Source organism: Phalangium opilio, unplaced genomic scaffold, assembly GCF_054372755.1.
Source record: "Phalangium opilio isolate 3A_F unplaced genomic scaffold, DU_Popi_V2 ptg000013l_1, whole genome shotgun sequence".
Classification (NCBI taxonomy): domain Eukaryota; kingdom Metazoa; phylum Arthropoda; class Arachnida; order Opiliones; family Phalangiidae; genus Phalangium; species Phalangium opilio.
The window spans coordinates 4,567,629-4,588,157 of NW_028324148.1; the positions used below are offsets into that span (position 1 = coordinate 4,567,629).

Consider the following 20,529-nt stretch of genomic DNA (forward strand, 5'->3'; position numbering starts at 1 on the left):
AAAATTATTTTAGAAATAATGTTTCTTAAAACGGTTTAACTGGAATTAAGTAATATTAATTATGATTAAAATAATTAAAATCAATTATAATTATTTAATTCTTTAAGAAAAGCTTCTTTATTGCGTCTCGACTCGGAAAGGTTTATTTTGGTTTCCCAACTTTTAAATAACCTGAACGACGTGTAATGATTTTGATACTTACTAACACGCGTATAAGAGAAAGTATAAAGAAAATGCGCGTTTTACACATGGTAAAAGTTATCCTGCCTTTAGGACGTACATGCCCTCATTGTACTAAATTAAACGACGAAAAATTGAACGAAATAAGGTATTTGAACACACCTTCATAGAACCCAACAAGACGGCCCAAGGGCTCGTAATAGTAGCCACATCGTACGAGTGAAAAGCCCCTCTATACCCTACCCAAATGAGTGGATAACCCCTCTATACTTTACCCTAATGAGTAAATAGCGCTATCTTTTACAATGCTTAAATGATTTACCGTGCATAAAATCAGAGTGAATAGCCCCTCGATGCCCTACTCTAAACAGTGATAAAATTATAACCGTATAAATTTACTTATGCTGTAATTCTAATATTCCGGCGAATCGAAGAACAGATAGTTATAGTGATAATCCCCTCGATGAGTTTACAACATAGACTTATGCCGATGCACACTTATCGCATCTTATAAATTTAATTTCTAACACGGACATATGCCCAGAACCTTTTGAAAGAGAAAGTTTAATTGTAGTGATTACCCATTTTAGTGATTGTCCCCTCGAATTACCTTTAGCAATGCTAAAATGATCAAACGCATAACGCTCATTTAACACTATGTTAGCTCTATCTACACCCACATTTGAATTAACCGCCAAAACGTTCCAGTCAAACATAACATAGATGGCAATAGCTACCGAACGAGAACGAAACACATGAGGAGCGCGGTAAGAAACGGGGAAAATCGTTATCTATTTAATTAGCACATAAATTAAAAGAAAATAAATATAAAAACTCCAAACATACAAATTCATAAGCTCCGACCCCACAGATAAAAATTCAAAAGTATCCGAGCCCACAGATTAAGAGGTACCCCACCCCACATCACCCCGACATTTTAGAGATAAAATTTAACGATAAAAACTCGGGGATTCAGCCAAGTCTCTATGGCTCAGTGGTAGAATGTCTGTCTACTGCGTGAGCGACCCGGGTTCGATTCCCGGCTGCGATCTGAAAAAATTAAAAATTAAATCTCTAACCGAGCCCAGGTACCCCTATGGGTGGGTTGTCTTAATATAAAGTTCCTTTTAAGCTAAAAAATAACGATAACGAAAGCGAAAACTCCGGCCACAACTGCTACTTACTACTACTACTATTATTACCTACGGCTCGGGTCAAACTAAGAGCCTCGTATACTACGATGTGGCTAAAAACGACGCTTTAAACATAACGTCAATATAAAATTATATAAAAAGGACTTGGTTTGCCCAAGCCTAAAAAACAAAACGATAAGAGTTTTTTCCAGTTGACTGAAGCGCGGATATTTTATTTCTCTATATAATTTTAAAGACAATCCGTATTTTACTACTCTTTAGAATTTAATTCAATCTCCTGATTTTACTGGTAATGGATTTATTTCCTATAAATTAATTGAAATAAAAAATTTCTTATCTCAGATTTTTCATGATAAAATTTTACGAAAATGGAATTGTTGTTGAAAAATCTGAGATAAGTAATTTTTTATTTCAATTAATTTATAGGAAATAAATCCATTACCAGTAAAATCAGGAGATTGAATTAAATTCTAAAGAGTAGTAAAATACGGATTGTCTTTAAAATTATATAGAAAAATAAAATATCCGCGCTTCAGTCAACTGGAAAAAACTCTTATCGTTTTGTTTTTTAGGCTTGGGCAAACCAAGTCCTTTTTATATAATATCTGTTCCTTCAGTCTGCATTTGTATTAATCTATTATAAACAATTTTTTGCCTGAAATGCGAAATTTTTCACTTCTAGGACGAGGTTAAAAATGGTTCTACACTTCTACTAATTCTTATAAGATACGGCTCACAATTCGTTTTAGAACCCGAGCTTTATAGTCAACTTCAAAACCAACATCCTGCCACGATTTTTAAACTATCAAAGCCGTATATAGTCTGTGACGTCACTTTTCGGTCTTGGTTACTTGGTTCCAAATTAACCAAATGAGTAATCTTCGATGAAATCTTTGTTCACAGAACAAAAAACAATACCGTTCCATGTTCAACAATTCTAGTTTACTGCGAAATTTTTTTTATCGAAATCGAACGACACTACCTATTTGAGTAACGCGAAGAAACAGGAGTATCCTTCATATCAAACGTCAATATTAGTCAAGTCTCTCAAGAATGTTTAATTTTTCTTTTTTAAAACGATGTAACGCTCAATAAGGCGAACAACTAACGAAGAAAATATTAAGTAATAATTATATTTATTTTAATATTTAAGATAATCTTGTTTCTCAATCAAAATTAATACGGAAAGAGTTAAAAAGCAGTCTATGTTTTTGTCTGAGTGTGTCCGTCCGTTGTTACACTAGAGCGCTGCGTTAGCATTTCGCTTTGTTTTGTTGTGTAATGAAATCCTACAGAACCTTAATATTTACTTTTTCCATAATAGAAAGTGAATATGTGGAAATATTTTTCGTAATTTCGATGCCTTTTGTAGTTTTGTAGCTATAAAGCTCTGTTTCATTTTGAAATCCCAAGAATATTTTTTATATTATTATTTGAAATGGATGTCTATATATTACTTTAGCTATACTACCTCTGTTAATATCATAATCATTTCTTTAATGATTTCAAGAAGAACGCTACTATGTCGGTCTAATTAACTTACATTTGTCAATAGGCCTAGTGAACCAAAAAGTAAGCGCTTGGTTTACGTTTCTGTAATGCAGAGACATTAACGGTTCAGAGTGAGACGAAAGTTAAATACACTTTTAAATAATCAGGCTTAGATTTTATAAATGAAGAAAGCATCATGGTGGAAATCTGAGCCGCGTTCAGCAAGGCTCAGCGCTGTTAAAAGTGTCCTACAGAACGGGATTTTGTTTTTCAATTTTGACGTCACGGTGCTCAGCGCTGAGCCAACGCTTTGGTCCCATTGAACCGAATTCCCATTCGACAGAAGGGGTTTTTTTTGGGGTCCCATTCGACCGAACGTACCCAAAGGTGCGATTTTATTATAGTCCCATTGGACCGAAATTCTATTGAACTGGAAGAAGACATACTGTGCGGTTTTGCATTAAATATATTTTTAATTTCACAACTTATTTTTGTTAAAAAAATGTGAGTTGAAAATGTATTACTGCACTTATTTTAACTACGTTTTAATTACGGCGAACCCTACCTCACCTACCCTAGCCTAACCTAACCTAACCTAAGCCAACGTAACGTAACCTAACCCAACCCAACCTTGTTTGGAGGTAAAAAGATTATTTATATGAGTATTAAAAGCCCGCCTCTTACCACGAGAAGGAAAATCTTTTGGAAAAGGTGGCAGCTAATTAATAGGAGAATATTTTAGAAAAGGTGGTAGCTAATTAAAAGGAGAATATTTTGGAAAATGTGGCAGCTAATTAGTAGGAGAATGTTTTGGAAAAGGTTGCAGCTAATTAATAGGAGAATATTTTGGAAAAGGTGGCAGCTAATTAATAGGAGAATGTTTTGGAAAAGGTGGTAGCTAATTAGTAGGAGAATGTTTTGGAAAAGGTTGCAGCTAATTAATAGGAGAATATTTTGAAAAAGGTGGCAGCTAATTAATAGGAAAATCTTTTGGAAAAGGTGGCAGCAAATTAATAGGAGAATGTTTTGGAAAAGGTGGTAGCTATTTAAAGGGAGAATATTTTGGTAAAGGTGGTAGCTAATTAAAAGGAGCATATTTTGGAAAAGGTGTCAACGAAATATTGGAACCAAACCTAAACTAACCTAAGCTAACCTAACCTAAGCTAACCTAAGCTAACCTAAGCTAACCAAACCTAAGCTAACCTAAGCTAAACTAAGCTAACCTAACCTAACCTAACCTAACCTAAGCTAACCTAAGCTAACCTAACGTAAACTAACCTAACGTAAGCTAACCTAAGCTAACCTAACCTAAGCTAACCTAAGCTAACCTAACCTAACCTAAGCTAACCTAACCTAACCTAACCTAACCTAAGCTAACCTAACCTAAGCTAACCTAAGCTAACCTACCCTACCCTAACCTAAGCTAACCTAAGCTAACCTAACCTAACCTAACCTAACCTAACCTAAGCTAACCTAACCTAACCTAACCTAACCCACCCGAAACCAAAATATTAAAATTTTAATTTAAAATTTAAAGACATTGATGGAACTACCATTAAGACTGTACTTCATTTTAAGCACAATTTGATTATTAATTCTATATATCTCTAGCCTTGAAAGGAATGAAAGTGAGCGTTTTAATTAGTATCACGAAACATTTACTTTTAATATTATTAACATACCTATCGGAGATTCGAACCAACAACCTATCGCTTCGCAGTCCAACATCGTATCCACTACACCACAAATCGCTGACGGCTACAGTGTTTCAAGTTATATTCATGTATTTTTTAGGGGCATATTCGGACGATTGGGATTTCGGTCCATCGGGAATATAGCCATTGGGCTGGAAATCTAAAATCATTGCGGGATATTCGGTCGAATGGGATTTCGGTCCATTGGGAATTCGGTTGAAAGGAACGATACCGAGCCAACTCGGTCACCAAAGAAAATAGTCGGGTTTTTGGATAACGTGACGTAACACGCGTAGTTCTCAGCTTGGCGAAAAAAACATGGAGGAATTATTACAAATAGCTCTTGCTGATTCTGATGGGACTATACCTATTTAATTGGCGTGAAACCAGTAAATCACACGAGAATTTTAAGAGACATGTTAGTCTTTCTAATTTTAATTATGAAAGTTGTTCTTATTTATCTCTATAAATATGTTATCATACAATTTTTGTTAAGCCTTGGTACCTTGCATGCTTTATTGCGCTAGCGTCATTTTTAAAACACCGATGACCGGAGAAAAGCGTTCAGCAAAGCTATGACGACAGAGCTCACTGGTAAACGTTTTCCAAAATCCGCTGTCTTTTTTGGTGAGTTCTGCTGAACGCAGATCAGTGCGGTGTGAAAGGTCTGATCGTTATCGGATTATAGCTACGTGTTTTCATGCTTTTTATGGTGCGCATTTACTTTCAGTGCATGTAGCCACAAATAAGCTTTGGTGTTTTGTAACGTTAACAGTCATGTTGACAAACTAAGAAAATCGTTGAGGTGAAACGAGAGGATAGTGTTTACACGGCAACCCTGCTATGAATATGGCTTTGAACATAGAGGGTATACAGTTGAGGAGTAGAAAATTGGGCATTTACAAACACGTAAAGGTAATACCCCTCCAAAGTTATTTCTCTTCATTTCCCGTTTTCCCCCATCGGATGATTTTAATGTGTACAAGTATATCCTTATTGGATGTAAAATGTCGTCTGATTTACAGTATATTCACTATGCTTTGTATACTGCTTTAATATTTCATAAATTTTAACTTCAGTATTTGTTCATAAATAAAAAAGAAACATTTCCATATCTGAGTAAATAAGTTTGTAAGTAGTTCTCTTGACTCGGAGAGGTAATATTTTGGTTTTCCCAACTTGTTTTCGTTCTAAGTTGAACGACACACTTTGAGCGATTCTAGTCCATGACGTCATTTATTGTTTTGGTTCTAAATTGAACAAGCTCATAGTCATTGAACAAACCATTGAGTGCACGGAACCAATTTTGAGTTTTGTTCAATTTAGAACGCGACTATCTATTTTGAACGGGTTGTGAACGCCTTTTTCTAACAGTGTACCGAGCAAGAGGAACTATAGACTCAATAACAGAAGAAGAAACTTGAAGTAGTAGTTCAGAAGACGATCAAGGTGGACTCTCATAGGGTTGGAAGAAAGCAGTGGCGTAGGAACGGGTGGGGGTACATGGGTACATTGCACCGCCCTAAAATTTTACTAGGGCGCCTAAATAGGTCAATAGACCAATTCGGTATTACGCGCAGCGCCGTTCCCCGTCGTAGTGGCGACGCTAAGAGCCGTTCCCCGTCGTAGTGGCGGCGCTAAGAGCCCTTCCCCGTCGTAGTGGCGGCGCTAAGAGCCCTTCCCCGTCGTAGTGGCGGCGCTAAGAGCCCTTCCCCGTCGTAGTGGCGGCGCTAAGAGCCGTTCCCCGTCGTAGTGGCGGCGCTAAGAGCCCTTCCCCGTCGTAGTGGCGGCGCTAAGAGCCCTTCCCCGTCGTAGTGGCGGCACTAAGAGCCCTTCCCCGTCGTAGTGGCGGCGCTAAGAGCCCTTCCCCGTCGTAGTGGCGGCGCTAAGAGTCCTTCCCCGTCGTAGTGGCGGCGGTAAGAGTCCTTCCCCGTCGTAGTGGCGGCGCTAAGAGCCCTTAGCAGAGAGGAGAGAGAGGCGAGAGGGAGTAAAAATGTGAATAGGAGCGTTAGCTAGAATCTAGCGAAAGAGATGAAAACTCCTACCCTCCCTTTTTCCGTTCTAATTCACCAGACTACTACTAGGGTCGCGTCACGTGGAAAACTTTTCACCTCTCAGCGCGAGTCATGACTCATGCAGCAAGTTTTTCGCTGTGTATTATTGGCAGTGGAAAAAGCTATGATGTTTCGACGACACTCTTTTCAACATAACGCGGTCCTTCCATAACTCATGGTGTATCTGTTCTAGCTTACCTACTTTTTTTTTATTTACGGCGCTAAAAATGGAGTTGTCAAGTTCATCGACGTTATCTAAAAACAAGAAGTTGTCCAAAAGTCAGAATCGTAAAAGGAATTAAACCAGAGATTTAGAACAATTTAAACTTAAGGAGAACTTTCTAAATTTTTAAAATTAAATCCTTGTGAGTTTGCAACCGTTTATTGTCATGACTTTTTCCATTTAGCCCAATATTTATACTTATGAACCCAATTACTCAGGTCCATTATAAGACGGAATTTAATTTATCATTTATTTTAGGTGATAAAACTTTGGATACAGTACAGTTTTCCAAAGAGTCTGATAAGATAGAGGTTATTAATGATTATGTATCAATTTATAAAGCCAAAACGACAAGTTCTTGTTCTTCTTCAAGAGAGGATGAAGTCAGTGAAACTTCTACACCTGAAAATAACATTAACCGAGCCGAAATTTTCACCTAAATCTGGGAAATATATTGAGAAACTTGAAATTTCGCTTGAGAAAGTTGAGACCTATTCTCCTCTTGGTGCCACTTCTGGCTCTTCATCACTTGAGATTGATAATCTTGATTCAGGCCCTTCACCCGATAGTTCTTTTGAGTCTCACGACATAGGCCTTTCTTCCTCTTCCATTAGATCGCTAGAATCCACCAAATCGCCCAATGAATCTTTCAAGAAAATGTTGTCTGGTAACCAAACTCCATCCAGTATGAGCGTTATGACAGACTCAGAGGCAACAATTGAAATTACCCAAAACCAACACAAAGAACAAAGCCAAGGTTGTCAAGTGAAGTCATCAGCGAATTTAGCATCAATTTCCAGAAACCAATCTCTAACATTTCCTGATGTTCAGGTGGGCCGTCGAATTTTCAAGTCTAATAGAGAATGGTACCGGTTATTTCCTTGGATACATTACTATGTCAAAGTTAATGGCGTTCTTTGTTGGGAGTGCCTTACGGCTTTAAAAAAGGAACTAATAAACCTTAGGCCCAATGTCAGCACAATTTTCACTCGTGACGAGTTTAACAAGTGGAATAAAAGATCGGAGACATTAAATAAAAATGAAAAAAGTCAATTTCATGGAAGCTGTTGAAAATTCGAAGCATCACGAACCATGCCTATTTGTTCACTTATCGATCACGTTCTATTGAAGCAACAGAAGGAAGCTAGGGTGGCGTTTGAGGCGCTTTTCGAATGTGTTCTGTACCATGGACGTCAAGGACTGTCATTTCGTGGTCATTATAATGAGTCAGGAAACTATTTTCAGCTGAGTAGAGTAATGTCTAAACATGTACCAGAAGTTGAGCTCTTTCTGCAACGAAAGAAGAATTTTACTTCCCCTGAAGTCCAAAATGAAATGCTTCAATTGACGGCACACTGTTATCATATGTGCTCTTGTCTCTTGAAGAGATCAAAAAATCAAAATACTTCAGCTTAATCGTAGATGTGACTTCGGATGTAAGTGGAAAAGAAGAAGTTTCCATTAAGAGAAGGATTGTTCGTAAAAACTTTGAAACGGAGGAGTTCTTCTTGGGGCTCTTTGAGACTTCCTCGACAACGGGTCTCTCGCTTGTTTCCCTGGTTTTAGATGCTTTAATTCGATTCGACTTACCATTGTCAAAGCTTAGGGGCCAGTGCTACGACGGAGGTAGCAATATGAAAGGAATAAAGAAAGTTGTAAGGACTAGAATAGCAGAATTGCAACCGTTGGCAATGTACATGCACTGCAGCAACCATAGTCTAAACTTGCGTCTGCAAACCACCACTTTGACACACCGAAGGAAAAACATAGAGCCATCTATTTTGAAATGGTTCACAAAATCATTTCTGAACTGAACAGTAGGTTTGATCAATCCGGTTTCAAAAAATACAAGGAACTGGAAGAAAAACTTCTTTTGAGCTCAGAAAATGGTCTACTTCAACTAAACAAACACTTTCCGATTATGGATTTAACATTCTGCGTGCAAAAGTGAAGCTTGATATCAACAGTAATATGATCAACCTTGAAGAATGTGGTTCTTGACCTAATGAAGTTGCACGACGAAACCCAAAGTCTTTTCCCGGAAGTTTGCAGCTTCATTCGTCTGCTTCTTGTTGTGCCTGCCACTTCCGCTTCAGCAGAAAGAAGTTTCTCCATGTTGAAGCTTTTAAAAACCTACTTACGGGCAACAATGACACAAAAAAAAGACTTAAAAAAATTTAGGAATTATCTACTCATATCGAGAGAGGATTGATAAGATGGACAAAAATTTGTTGTGCAGAGAATTTTCCACAACACCTATCGTACTACGGTTTTTGGAGAATCGTAATTATTCACCATTTATATTTCACCTTATATTCAACCTTGTTCTATGTATTTTTTGATATTTTTCTTATCTTTGGGGAGGGGTCTCCAAAATCCATATTTAGACTGTACCCCCCTAAATTTGAAACGTTACTACGCGCCAGGAAGAAAGGAGAAGTGGAGGGGCAATGAAAGGATAGCTGGATCTATATTTATGTTATCCTTATGGAAAACGTTAAGACCGGAATTGAAAGAGAATGTGAAACAAACCCATCAATGGGTTGACCTAACTAAATTTGATTTTTCGAACAAAAACGCTCTTGTAGAAGAAGAGGCACAAGATATGCTAATTATACGTAAGTGCATCACAATTCCACAATCTTATGACGAAGCGATTAACTCACCCGATAAACTCAAATGGACACATGCACATATCGATGACAAAAACGCTAGCCTATATGGTTCCTTAGATCAACCTGTCTATATGTAACATATCTCAGACTATTGTGCCGAAGCAGAGGGTACGTGCATCATAGTTTTTAAGGCCCTATGCGTGCTACTATACCACAGAGCGGATGACAATGGTATTAAGCGCTGGATGGAATGTTTTGCAAGTATGGATTTAGCAAATTTTGCGTACGAATTATATACCAGTAATCTTAGCAAATACCAAAAGAGAAGTAGCACAGATATATCAAACCATATCTCAGGGTATGACATTAAGAACCTTCAACCTAGGACCCATAAAGACACTACTAAGGTGGAATTTGAATGGTTGAGTGAGAATACATCATGGCACAGGCATAAAGGCATTATAGAAAAACTAATAACTACCTGTAATAACTATGCGATTGCCCATGGCCCCGGATTAACATGTGATTATTTCCCTACAACGGATAAGGAGAAAGAAAGTAGGCATATCAGAACCAGTCACCCGTTCATTTATTATCACATATTTAAAATAAATAAAAATGTGGTTTCTTGAAGTTGTTTGGTGAAGTGCCGGGAACCCTTTTCTAATTTGGATGCTAGTTTCTATTTTGCAGGGATATTATTTTTACCGGCCTTAACCAGTTCCCAACCTACTCCAATGTAAGTGTGAACATAGCTTTAATATATGAGAGCATAAAACCAATTTTTCTGGACCATCCCTTACAAAAATCTTCTTAAGAACTCTTAAGAAAATTCCTTGGGAAATTTCTTTCGAAATCCTTAAGGCGTTCTTTAGGAAATTGGGGAATATAGGCCTCTTTTTCTTTGGAAATTACTTTGGAAATATCTTTGGAATTTTCTTGGGATATATCTTTGGAATTTACTTCGGAAATGTCTTTGGAATTTTCTTCGGAAATGTCTTTGGAATTTTCTTGGGAAATGTCTTTGGAATTTTCTTGGGAAAAATCTTTGCAATTTTCTTGGGAAATTTCTTTAGAATTTTCTTGGGAAAAATCTTTGCAATTTACTTGGGAAATATCTATGGAATTTTCTTGGGGAACATATAGAGAAGGTTATGGGGTGAATTAATTTGGCGACTAGAAACGAGGATAGTTCTCACATGCAGAACCATATCCCAATACTGGGAGTGCAGTTCTTATATGCTGAACTACAACCCTTATAGCGAGGGAAGTTCTCGCATGCAGTGTGAAACTGCTTATAAAGTCAGACATTTAATCGACTTTAAAACATCCGTAAACGGCAGAAAGTTTAAACCTTGTGCAATTGTATGGGGTACTAAGTGGGTTTTGGTGGCTTTAACGGCCAAGCAGTAGATACATACGTTGTTGTTAAATTTAATAATGTATATTCATTGAGAGTTTTTCGAGTATCAGAGACGCGTTTAACCTAATTTTCTCTACAATATTTTTAAAAAAATATTTATTTTGGACTCTAATTACGCTCGAAATAAAGATAGAACATGCCATAAGAGAATTAAGCAACAATTCCGACTGCCAGCTTAGATTCCCTGTAAATCTAAACATAACGATTTTAATTACTCTTATTTTACTATTAATCTATTTTATCCTTTACATAAATACCTCACGGATTATTAAAGGCAAAAAAATAGGTAATTATACATTCCATTTCAGCGCTTGCTGAGCCTTAGCTACGGGACAAGCCTTCGTGAAACGTTTTTAAACTTTTTAACCATCAAGTTAATGTCTAACTAGGAAATCTTTAGCTAAACAATTTGGGTAAAAATGTTTTGAGATAACTATATGTAAAGCATAATTGCAATATATCTGGCCCTTTGAAATTCATCTCTAAAATTCTTAACTAATTTCGTTGTAAAATAAACCCTAGACCTTCTTTGGAAATATATCTTTTGAATTCCAATCGAATTTCTTTGGAAAATAAACCCTAGAGCTTTTTTGGACATTTATCTCAATAATTCCTAACGGATTTCTTTGGAAAACAACCCCAAGCCATTCTTTGGAAATTTATCTCTAGAATTCCTAAAGAATTTCTTTGGAAAATAATCCCAAGACATTCTTAGGAAATTTATCCCTAGAATACCTTAAGAATTTCCTTAGAAAATAAAGCTTATACATTCTTTGGAAATTTATCTTTGGAATTCCTAAAGAATTTCTTTGGAAAATAATCCCAAGACATTTTTAGGAAATTTATCTCTAGAATTCCTAAAGAATGTGTTCAGAAAATAATCCCAAGACATTCTTTGGAAATTTATCTCTAGAATTCCAAAAGAATTTCTTTAGAATATAATCCCATGACATTCTTTGTAAATTTATCTCTAGAATTCCAAAATAATTTCTTTAGAAAATAATCCCAAGACAATCTTTGGAAATTTATCTCTAGAATTCCAAAAGAATTTCTTTAGAAAATAATCCCAAGACATTCTTTGGAAATTTATCTCAAGAATTCTTTGGAAATTTATCTCAAGAATTCTTTAGGAAATTCCAAGGAAGTCTTTGGAAATAGTTTCTTTAGAAAATAATCCCAAGGGCTCCGTAGGGTTCCAAAGAAATTCCTTTAGAACTCTTAAGAAAATTTTTGTAAGGGATAACTTGAAGTCGCAATCATAGAACTTGACCAACGATAACAACAAAGCCGGTACTTGCGCCATACTTTCGTTTACTATTTGTTTAAGGTTTCAGGAGAAGAAATTCAGTCATGCGATTTATTTGAAGTATACGTGGAAGAGAAAATTATTTAAGTTTCAGGGAAATTTGTATATTTGAATATCGTTTTTTATTATATTTCAGTTTAAGTTTGAAAGGTTATCGCGTTTACGGTTTTAAAACGTTTTCTATATGCTTATAAATTTTTAATGACATTGAAATGACCACGTTAACTTCGTTCATTTAAAACTTTCATTAGAAAACTTATTTGGAACATTTTCTTGAGGTCAAAGAGTTAATCAACTTGATTAAAAAAGTGAGTTTAGCTCGCGAGTTTAATTGTTAAAATGCTCCAAATAATATCCAACTGAGAAGCTTTTACACGTCACGGTCAGTGACGTGATTGGTTTAAACAAAAGGTACTTCATTATTGTCATGATTGAAATTTCTAAAAGCCATACTTTGGAATATGAATTACTCGTTCTTTCGATTTAAAAAATACTAAGGCATTTCTTTCAGGGCTGGTTGCTGTGGCGTATGGTTTTGAAATCCTTCTATTTCCATGGTCCAGTTCTTCTTTTGTCGGCATTGCGAGAAAATAAGAGCCTAAGGGCAACCATATTGTCCAGATTGCAAGCCTTATGAACGCCACTAAATTGCCAGAATTGTTCTAACGTTAATTCGCCATTATTTTACATTTGAAGATGAGAATGGCCTTATATGATGGGGAACAATGAGAGATATTAATCATATTATCAATCCAGTTCTTCTGAATTTAAAAAAAGTGGCGAGTATTTATAACACTAGATTCCTTGGAAAATTTGGAGTCGAAATTTCCTGAGCCGTTTTGGTCTAAACCGAACCATTTCAGGGTTACAAGCTCTTAAACTCCTGGGCCCCTGGCCCATTTGGGCCCTAATACCCCTTCAGACGATGCATGAAATCTTGGTTTAATAAGACATAGCTTGTTTTACACTGTTGTTACTTTTGAAAATAAAACTGATTGTAAGCCGATTTTAGTTTAACGGAATTCATATATGCTATAAACGTGCGCAGATAAAGCCCTAGTATCGCTCGGAAACAGATGTCGTAGCCTTGCGCACAGACAGATTCCATAGACTAGTTTGACTAGACGAGAAAGTTTAAGTATCACAGCAAACATTTAAAATGTTATTTCTACGGGAAAATTTCCAGATTTTCGTCAAAATGTGTGATTAACTTTGTGCAAAAAAACCACCCTTAACAGTTTTAACCACTCATTAATGCTCGGATATTAGTTCTGTGTATTTTTCCAAAGCAGTTATTACAAAAAACGTTACTTCCAATCGAAAAACTGTCTTTACACATTAAAGCGCGGGTAAAGTCTTATCTAAGAATAAAATCTACAAACGCTCAAAAGTGTTTTCCAAAGATTTAGCCCCAAATTCTAAAAGCTCCCAAAGCTTTGCTCCGTCTTCCTTCCGGCCTGTATAAAGGGAATATGTAAATAAAGCTTCATTTTAAATGAAATGTCGCTTTAAAAATGAACAATGCACGCTAACCTTTAAAAACAATTAGTCTCGCTTTCGAATTTCGATTAAAGTCGGTCATGTGTTTAATTTCTCTACGTAGAATTGTGGTTTCTAAATATTTTTTTTTAATGGTAATGTTCTCCGTTTCTCCGCTCTTCGTGCCTTAGGCTGCGAGTTTTCCCCAGAAAGCCAGATGAACGCGACTAAAATTGCCAGAATTGTTGTAACGCTATATTCCTATTTTACGCTAAAAGATAAAAATGGACCCATATTCTGTGGTGATCTTGGAAAGCTACACAATGAAATTATCCAGGCTTTAAAAAAGAGGTAAATAGTTCTTTAATAGCACGACGATTTTACAATTTTTAGCGTTACTGGAACTCATCATGATGCGACGAAGTTAGATGATTTATTTTCTACGCCAAAGCTCAAAGCTCATTTTGGTATTCTCCTTTTTTGTGCAAAAATCGAACCATAACAAAATATTGTTCGAACCAAATGAAATGTTATAACTTTGGTCATGGAAGAACTAGGCGAGATGGAACAGCGACGAACATAGCGGAGCCTCTACGAGAAATGAAGCGAATGACGTAGGAGAGCTCTCCGAGATAGTGGGAACACAAAATTCTGTCTCGCCTCTGATTTGTTATTGGTTACAGCTGTTAACGTTGACGTTTAAAGCCGACGCAGCGCCGAACCGTCCAACTCGCGAAACTTGGCGAGAGTAGCGTAAGCCTTGTTCACTAAAATTTGAAATTGAACTGGCACGCGCCAACCGACGCGCGCAGCCTTTCCACGTACCCACCTTTAGGAAGGGAGGAGGAATCTAAAGGGGCACTACCAACGAGATATACAAGGCCCGTGCACGCTCGCTCCTAAGGGGGGTCTCTCACCCATGTATATTTGACTTGTGTGGTTGATAGATGGCGCTTCTTAGTCTCTTTAATACACTTACTAATTGGGCTTAATTCACATGAAATCCCGCCGCGCGCTCCCTCGCTCGAGGTTTGAAACTTAGATCAGGCAGCTGGTCACGTGAGATTTACGTAATGTTTTAGACTAGAACGCGCCTCTAGCGGAGAATCGTGGCGATTTAAAAGGTCCGGAAAAAAAATAAAAAATTGGCGCCCGCATGGGCCTTGTATATCTCGTTGGCAGTGAAAAGGGGATTCAAGTTTTTGGACGACAGGTTTTTCAACACTAGGGGGCTGTTCCATCTCGCCTGGTTCTTCCATGCTTTGGTCAGTTACCAGTAAAATATCGGTACATTATAATCAGATATTTTTGGGGGTTTTGTTTATACAGTGCTTATGATATTTCGCTGAGTGTTAATGAGAATGGGGGATTTAGGAATATCACTAATTTTCTGAAAAACAATGTATGTTCTGTTTCTAAAATGATAAAGTTTTCGAAATATTTCAAGGTAATATTTTCCTTTCTTGAAGATTTCAGATATTGCTCTTCCCTTTTACATTTTGGAAGATGAATCCAGTTTGGAATTCTCAAGCGTAGGAGGGCCATATAGCGTGTCTGAAGTGAAAATTCTTAGTGGAGGTCCAATCAATCGAGAATTTGGAATGTTCGATATCATACATATATTCCAATTTAAGGTGAAATTCTCAAAAATGGTTCAATATAATCTGAAACAAAAGAACATGCTGAGGAAACATTATAGCTTGGTCAATTAGAAAAGGCCAGCTTTGCGGGGACGGTGCTCCTTTGGGGCTACATTTAAGCCACAAAAGAGCTGATGTCCCATTCGTCCGAATCCTAATCGACAAAATAGAGTGTAAGACATTTCGGTGATTTTTAAGTGACCCAATAAATAAAACCTAAGCTAACCTGGCTTGACCAAACCAAAAAAAAGCCTGGAGCGTTCACGCTATCCAAGTTTAGTCAGCTGACATAGCCGACCTGGCAAGTCAAGCCTACAACTCAGGTAGTGTGAACACCCGACCTAACTATTGTTAGATTATGAACAAGATATTTGTCGGCCAGGCACCTGACGTAGGGCAAGTCGAAAAAAGTTGGATTTATCAATAGCCAGAAAGTAAAAACGAGAGAAAAAACCACGTGATAAATGTCGTTAATTAATTTTATAACTCACTTTCGGTTGTAGTTTGCTGACTAGTAGAGAGGCGTGAGTCTTCACTGTTATACACTAAAATATTTAATTTTTAGTATCTTGATTCCAATCAGCGTTTCAGGTTTTATTTGATGATCGATACATAGAGATCCTTTTATAGCAATAAAAAAGTGCCTTCGAAAACAAAGCCCTAAAAATTAAAACTTAAGTGGTCAAAATTGTTTTACTTTAGTAGCTGATATTAAAATTTTCAGTTTTAAAGGCATTATTATACAACATCAATTATTTGAAAAAGTTATCTTTTTTCTCACCGTAATCACGAGTACCATTAGTATTCTATATACTTAGACATTTTTCTCACAAAAGTAGTGCTCGGAAGAAACTGCTCTCTTTGTGGATAGTGATGAACAATGGGTTTTGATAGGTTTCCAAAATAGGATTTGCGAAACAGATATTGAGAAACAAAACAGATATTGACGTTATAACAGTCGATTGGATCTGTAACCGAGCTTGATTTTATGAGCCCTAAGCTTAACTTTATTTAAATAATGGACTAGTTTCGCTTAGTTTTCATAATGGTTTTGTGGTTCTATTATGAGGATTAAATGATTATAAAAGATTTTGTTTCCATTTATTTCGACCTTCGATAGCATAATACGTATAATTCTAAATTTTAACGAGGTAATATGAAAAGTATACTCGAACAACCTTGCATGTACTGTTTTTAAAATAATAATAATAATCTAGCTTTATTTCGTGTCCATAACACCCAGTGGGCTATATTTCAATGGGTCACGATTTCAATGCATAGAGAGGTGGTGGCTAGCCCCTATGCCACAGCTAACCGACAGCGCCCTATACTAACTTCCAGGGCCGGAAATAAGAAAAACTTCTTATAGGACATGTGTCCAGTGACCACTTCTTTGACTGGAAAATTTATGGGACACTGTCCACTGGAGTGTGCAAAAATAGTGTTGCATCTTCATAGTCAAGCTATAAAAACATCGGAAAATTTATTGGTCAAAATGTCCAGTGACCCCCTTAGTTTTTAAAAAAATTATGGGACATTTAAAAATTTTATTGGACAATGTCCAGTGTCTTGTGCTTATTTCCGGCCCTGACTACTACCATTAACCTCGGCAAGTTTTGATGGAAAGTAGAAACCGGGTAAGACCGCGTAGGAAAACTCCTTTAACAAGTGGGGATAGAACTTGCAAACTCTACACAGAAGGATTTGTTCCCAGGTTTTTCACCCGATGCCACAGTCCGAACCCGGGACCCTCATGCTGCGAGGCAAAAGTACTAACCACTTCACCACCCCACTCTTTTTTATGATAATAATTTCATGTTAAGTTTTTCTTTGCAAGTTAAATTTTGGAGAAAAAAGGAGAGAAATAATTCTTTCAAATAATCGATGTTTCATAATAATGCATTTAAAACTGAAAATTTGAATATCCGTTGCTTCAGCTAAATGAATCTGGCCGCTCATATTTTTCTTTTAAAGGCTTTGTTTTCAAAGGCACTTTTTATTAATATCTGTACTTCAGGCTTAATTTTAATTAGGTCTGTCGATGTGTCGACCAAAAGTGGATGTCTCAACTAAGTTACTAGAAATGACTTAAAACTACGCATAACTACAACAATACCTTATATTAAATAGAACATTTCAATTCAGTTTCCTATGCGTACGCGCCTTAGAGGAAAGAAATATTGGAATACCAAGTGTGAACGGCTGACCTGACAAGTCGTTTTGAGTAGTCTGAAAGTGTGAACGCTAGTTAACGTACCTGACTTGACTAAAACAAAAACCACCTAACCTAACCTGACAGTAACCCCGACTTCACTAAATCAAAAGCCACCTCACCTCACCTGGCTTGACTATATAAAACCCTTCTAACTTAACCTAAATTTACCATACCAAAAAAATAATCTTATCCAACTTACCGTGTTTTCATTTATTTTGTATGACATACGTTCGAAATAATATTATAGACATTGACTTTATTTAAATATTACTGAAACAAGAAAAACGGTCCGATTTTTTGACAGGTATGGTGGGCTATTTTGATTTTCATCGCAATTTTTCCGATACTTTGCCTGTTGGTTAACGGATCGACTAAAATTTCCGTAACTGAGTTTTGTATTGTACATTGGTTAGCCGCAGTTTCCTTGGTAATAGAACAAGGTATTTAACAGTGCATAATAGTCTAAATTAAGCATGGGCGAATACCAGTTTTTGACTGTCGAGACGAATATCGAATAGTGAAAAATTTTCTTATCGAATACCGAGACGAATAGTTGTTTGGGAACCGAATATCGAATAATTAGGCTTAACTTAAAATTGCCCTTATCGAATAGTTATCGAATAGTCAGAAATAGAAGGATTAATTAAAATCAATTTAAATTATATTTAGAATTTAGATGCGCTATAGAGTAGTAGCACTTCAGGCCGATTTTCCCATAGAAACTTGTACATTAAAAAGTGTAACTGCCATTACTTTTTTAAAACATTTTTAGGGTTAATATTTTTGTTTTCTTGAATAGTTAATCGAATATTTAACGAATAGTTAATCGAATATTTAACGAATAGTTAGTCGAATATTTAACGAATAGTTAGTCGAATATTTAACGAATAGTAAGCCCGAATAGTAAAATTCACTATTCGTTATTCGTTCGAATACTCGAAATGGGGCTTATCGAATATCGAGACGGTTATTCGTCTCGATATTCGATCGAGTTATTCGTGTTACTCGAGTATTCGCCCATGCTTAGTCTAAATCAACCAATCAGACAATTGAAAAGCTCAAAAACCTGTAGATTTTCCAAATGGACACGCTAATTTTCGTAGATGGATATTTGGCTTCTGTTGTCTGTTAGGGCTTTCGTTCATTTCGCAGTTATTCACGAGCATGTTACTTTCAAATATTACAACTCCAAGTCAACCAAAATTTATCAACAGCCTTAATGAGCTACTAGAACGCCAAAACGTGAAAATCGTCGTAGGAACTAAGCAAACAGAATATCACTATTTCAAAGTAATTATGTTGAACGCATCTCGAACATATGCGACCAGTTTCTGCAGAGAATGGTTTACAGTAAAGGGTTTGATCTGGCATTTCTTGTTCTGTAATAGAGTCAAAAAACGATAACTCAGCGTAGGATCTGGCATCGCATCCAGGCGGACGAGAGATTGTTCCCAGAACTTTTTCCCGGTGTTCATCGTGGCAAATTCGTGGGATTTTTTGGAACTGGAGGGATTCACTACATCGTTGGAGAATCATGCTCTCGATACGATAGCAAGCACTACTTTCACATTTCGGATGATGCAATTTATAGCTTCGTAGAAGCATATCCAACATCAAAAGCTATCGATCCACAGCTAAAGAAAAAGTTTTACAATATGTGAGTTTTACACCATCGACAAGTTATATTGGAAATACCGACTTAAATACCATAGCTCAAATTTTACAATGCCTAATTTAATTTTACAGCATAGCTCGATTTTACGAATCTGGGGTCCCCCTTTATATGAGTAGCCGCTCCATGAAAAAGGGCGAGGACTGCATTGAAAAGATGTACATAAAATTGAAAACACCGACAAGTAACAGTTTAGGCTTGGGAAATTTAAAACTGCCTTTTCTTATCTTAATGCTTGGAACGAGTTTATCTTTGTTAGTTTTTATCATCAGTTTGATCTGTCAACTGAGAGAGATAAGCGTCTAAAGACCATCAATAAAATTGAAGTTCTATTATTTGTTGTGTGTTCAAGATATTACGTGCAAAGTTCATGTAAATTAGAGCTCGGCATTATCTATCCATTGTCCACGTTATTTTTTCTTAATCCATACTCGAAAATTACCCACAGAACTTACATGTTAAATCGTATTAGAATTTACAAATTTGTTTATAAATAATCGGTTATCCACCAATTTGTGGATAATGGATAGATAATGCCGAGCTCTAATGTAAATTAATAAAAACTGTCATTGTAGACAAAGACCAGAAAGTGTGAAAGATAAGTTTAGAAAATTAACTGCCTGAAGAAACAGATATTCAAATATTCACTTTTGAAGACATGATTAAAAAACATCAATTATTTTAAAAAATTCTTATCTTACTTTTTTTCACCAAAATTACTTCAGAACAATATTTGAACAAGAAACATGCGCAACATTTTAAAAATAGTACGCGTTACATTTTATTTTCAATCAAAAATTTACAATTAGGTAGAGAATTCGGCCCTATAAAGAGTATAAAATGGACAGAAAATTGTTGAGAGCTGCTATAATAAAACCGTATTAAAACTTAACAAAACGTATTCTTCAATTGTAATGTTTTGAAGTATTAAATATTAACGTGCTGTATAGCTCTCAAAGATCACGATCAATCTACAGATCTTTTCGACACAAATAACTAAATCACAATGTAAAGGCCTATGTTATTTTCCGCTTCGCAATATTTCCAATTTTAAAATATAAAAATCGAGGGGTCGGACAATAGCCAAAATCCCGTACACTTCGGTCGAAATCTCAAAATCTCTAAGTATGTCCAATGGGGAATTAACATTGAAATCTTAAAATCCCTCCCAAAAATTGCTTTAAAATCCCAAAATCTCTCTTAAATTTCAAAATCCCGTACACTTAATCGCAATATATCCGACCCCTCGATAAAAATTTAAACTCTTCAAGAGAAATCTTTTCAGAATCCAAGTATTTGAATATCCTAATTGCAAATGTTAGTCGAAAATAAACCTAGTATCAAGCTAGTATCCTTTAAATTCTTCTAGATTCCATTATATCT

The 20,529-nt window shown here is 36.2% G+C and overlaps 1 protein-coding gene across 4 annotated transcripts; it reads left to right on the forward strand.

The window, feature by feature from the left end:
* The first annotated feature begins 1,847 nt into the window (after positions 1–1,847).
* LOC149707885 (uncharacterized) lies at positions 1,848–19,481 on the forward strand. Of its 4 annotated transcripts, none has more exons than XM_089864153.1 (8): positions 1,848–5,434; positions 13,811–13,970; positions 14,949–15,021; positions 15,089–15,253; positions 17,779–17,914; positions 18,547–18,764; positions 18,863–19,131; positions 19,221–19,481. In XM_089864153.1, exons 2-8 carry the CDS (start codon positions 13,837–13,839, stop codon positions 19,450–19,452), a joined length of 1,227 nt encoding a protein of 408 aa, XP_089720279.1. In that variant the 5' UTR covers positions 1,848–5,434; positions 13,811–13,836; the 3' UTR covers positions 19,453–19,481. The 4 variants fall into 4 exon arrangements, with proteins under 4 accessions (XP_089720279.1, XP_089720276.1, XP_089720277.1 ...); XM_089864150.1 differs by lacking the exon at positions 1,848–5,434 and adding an exon at positions 7,107–10,150 and having other exon boundaries at positions 12,392–13,970; XM_089864151.1 differs by lacking the exon at positions 1,848–5,434 and adding an exon at positions 7,107–9,079 and having other exon boundaries at positions 9,161–13,970.
* The last annotated feature ends 1,048 nt before the right edge of the window (positions 19,482–20,529 follow it).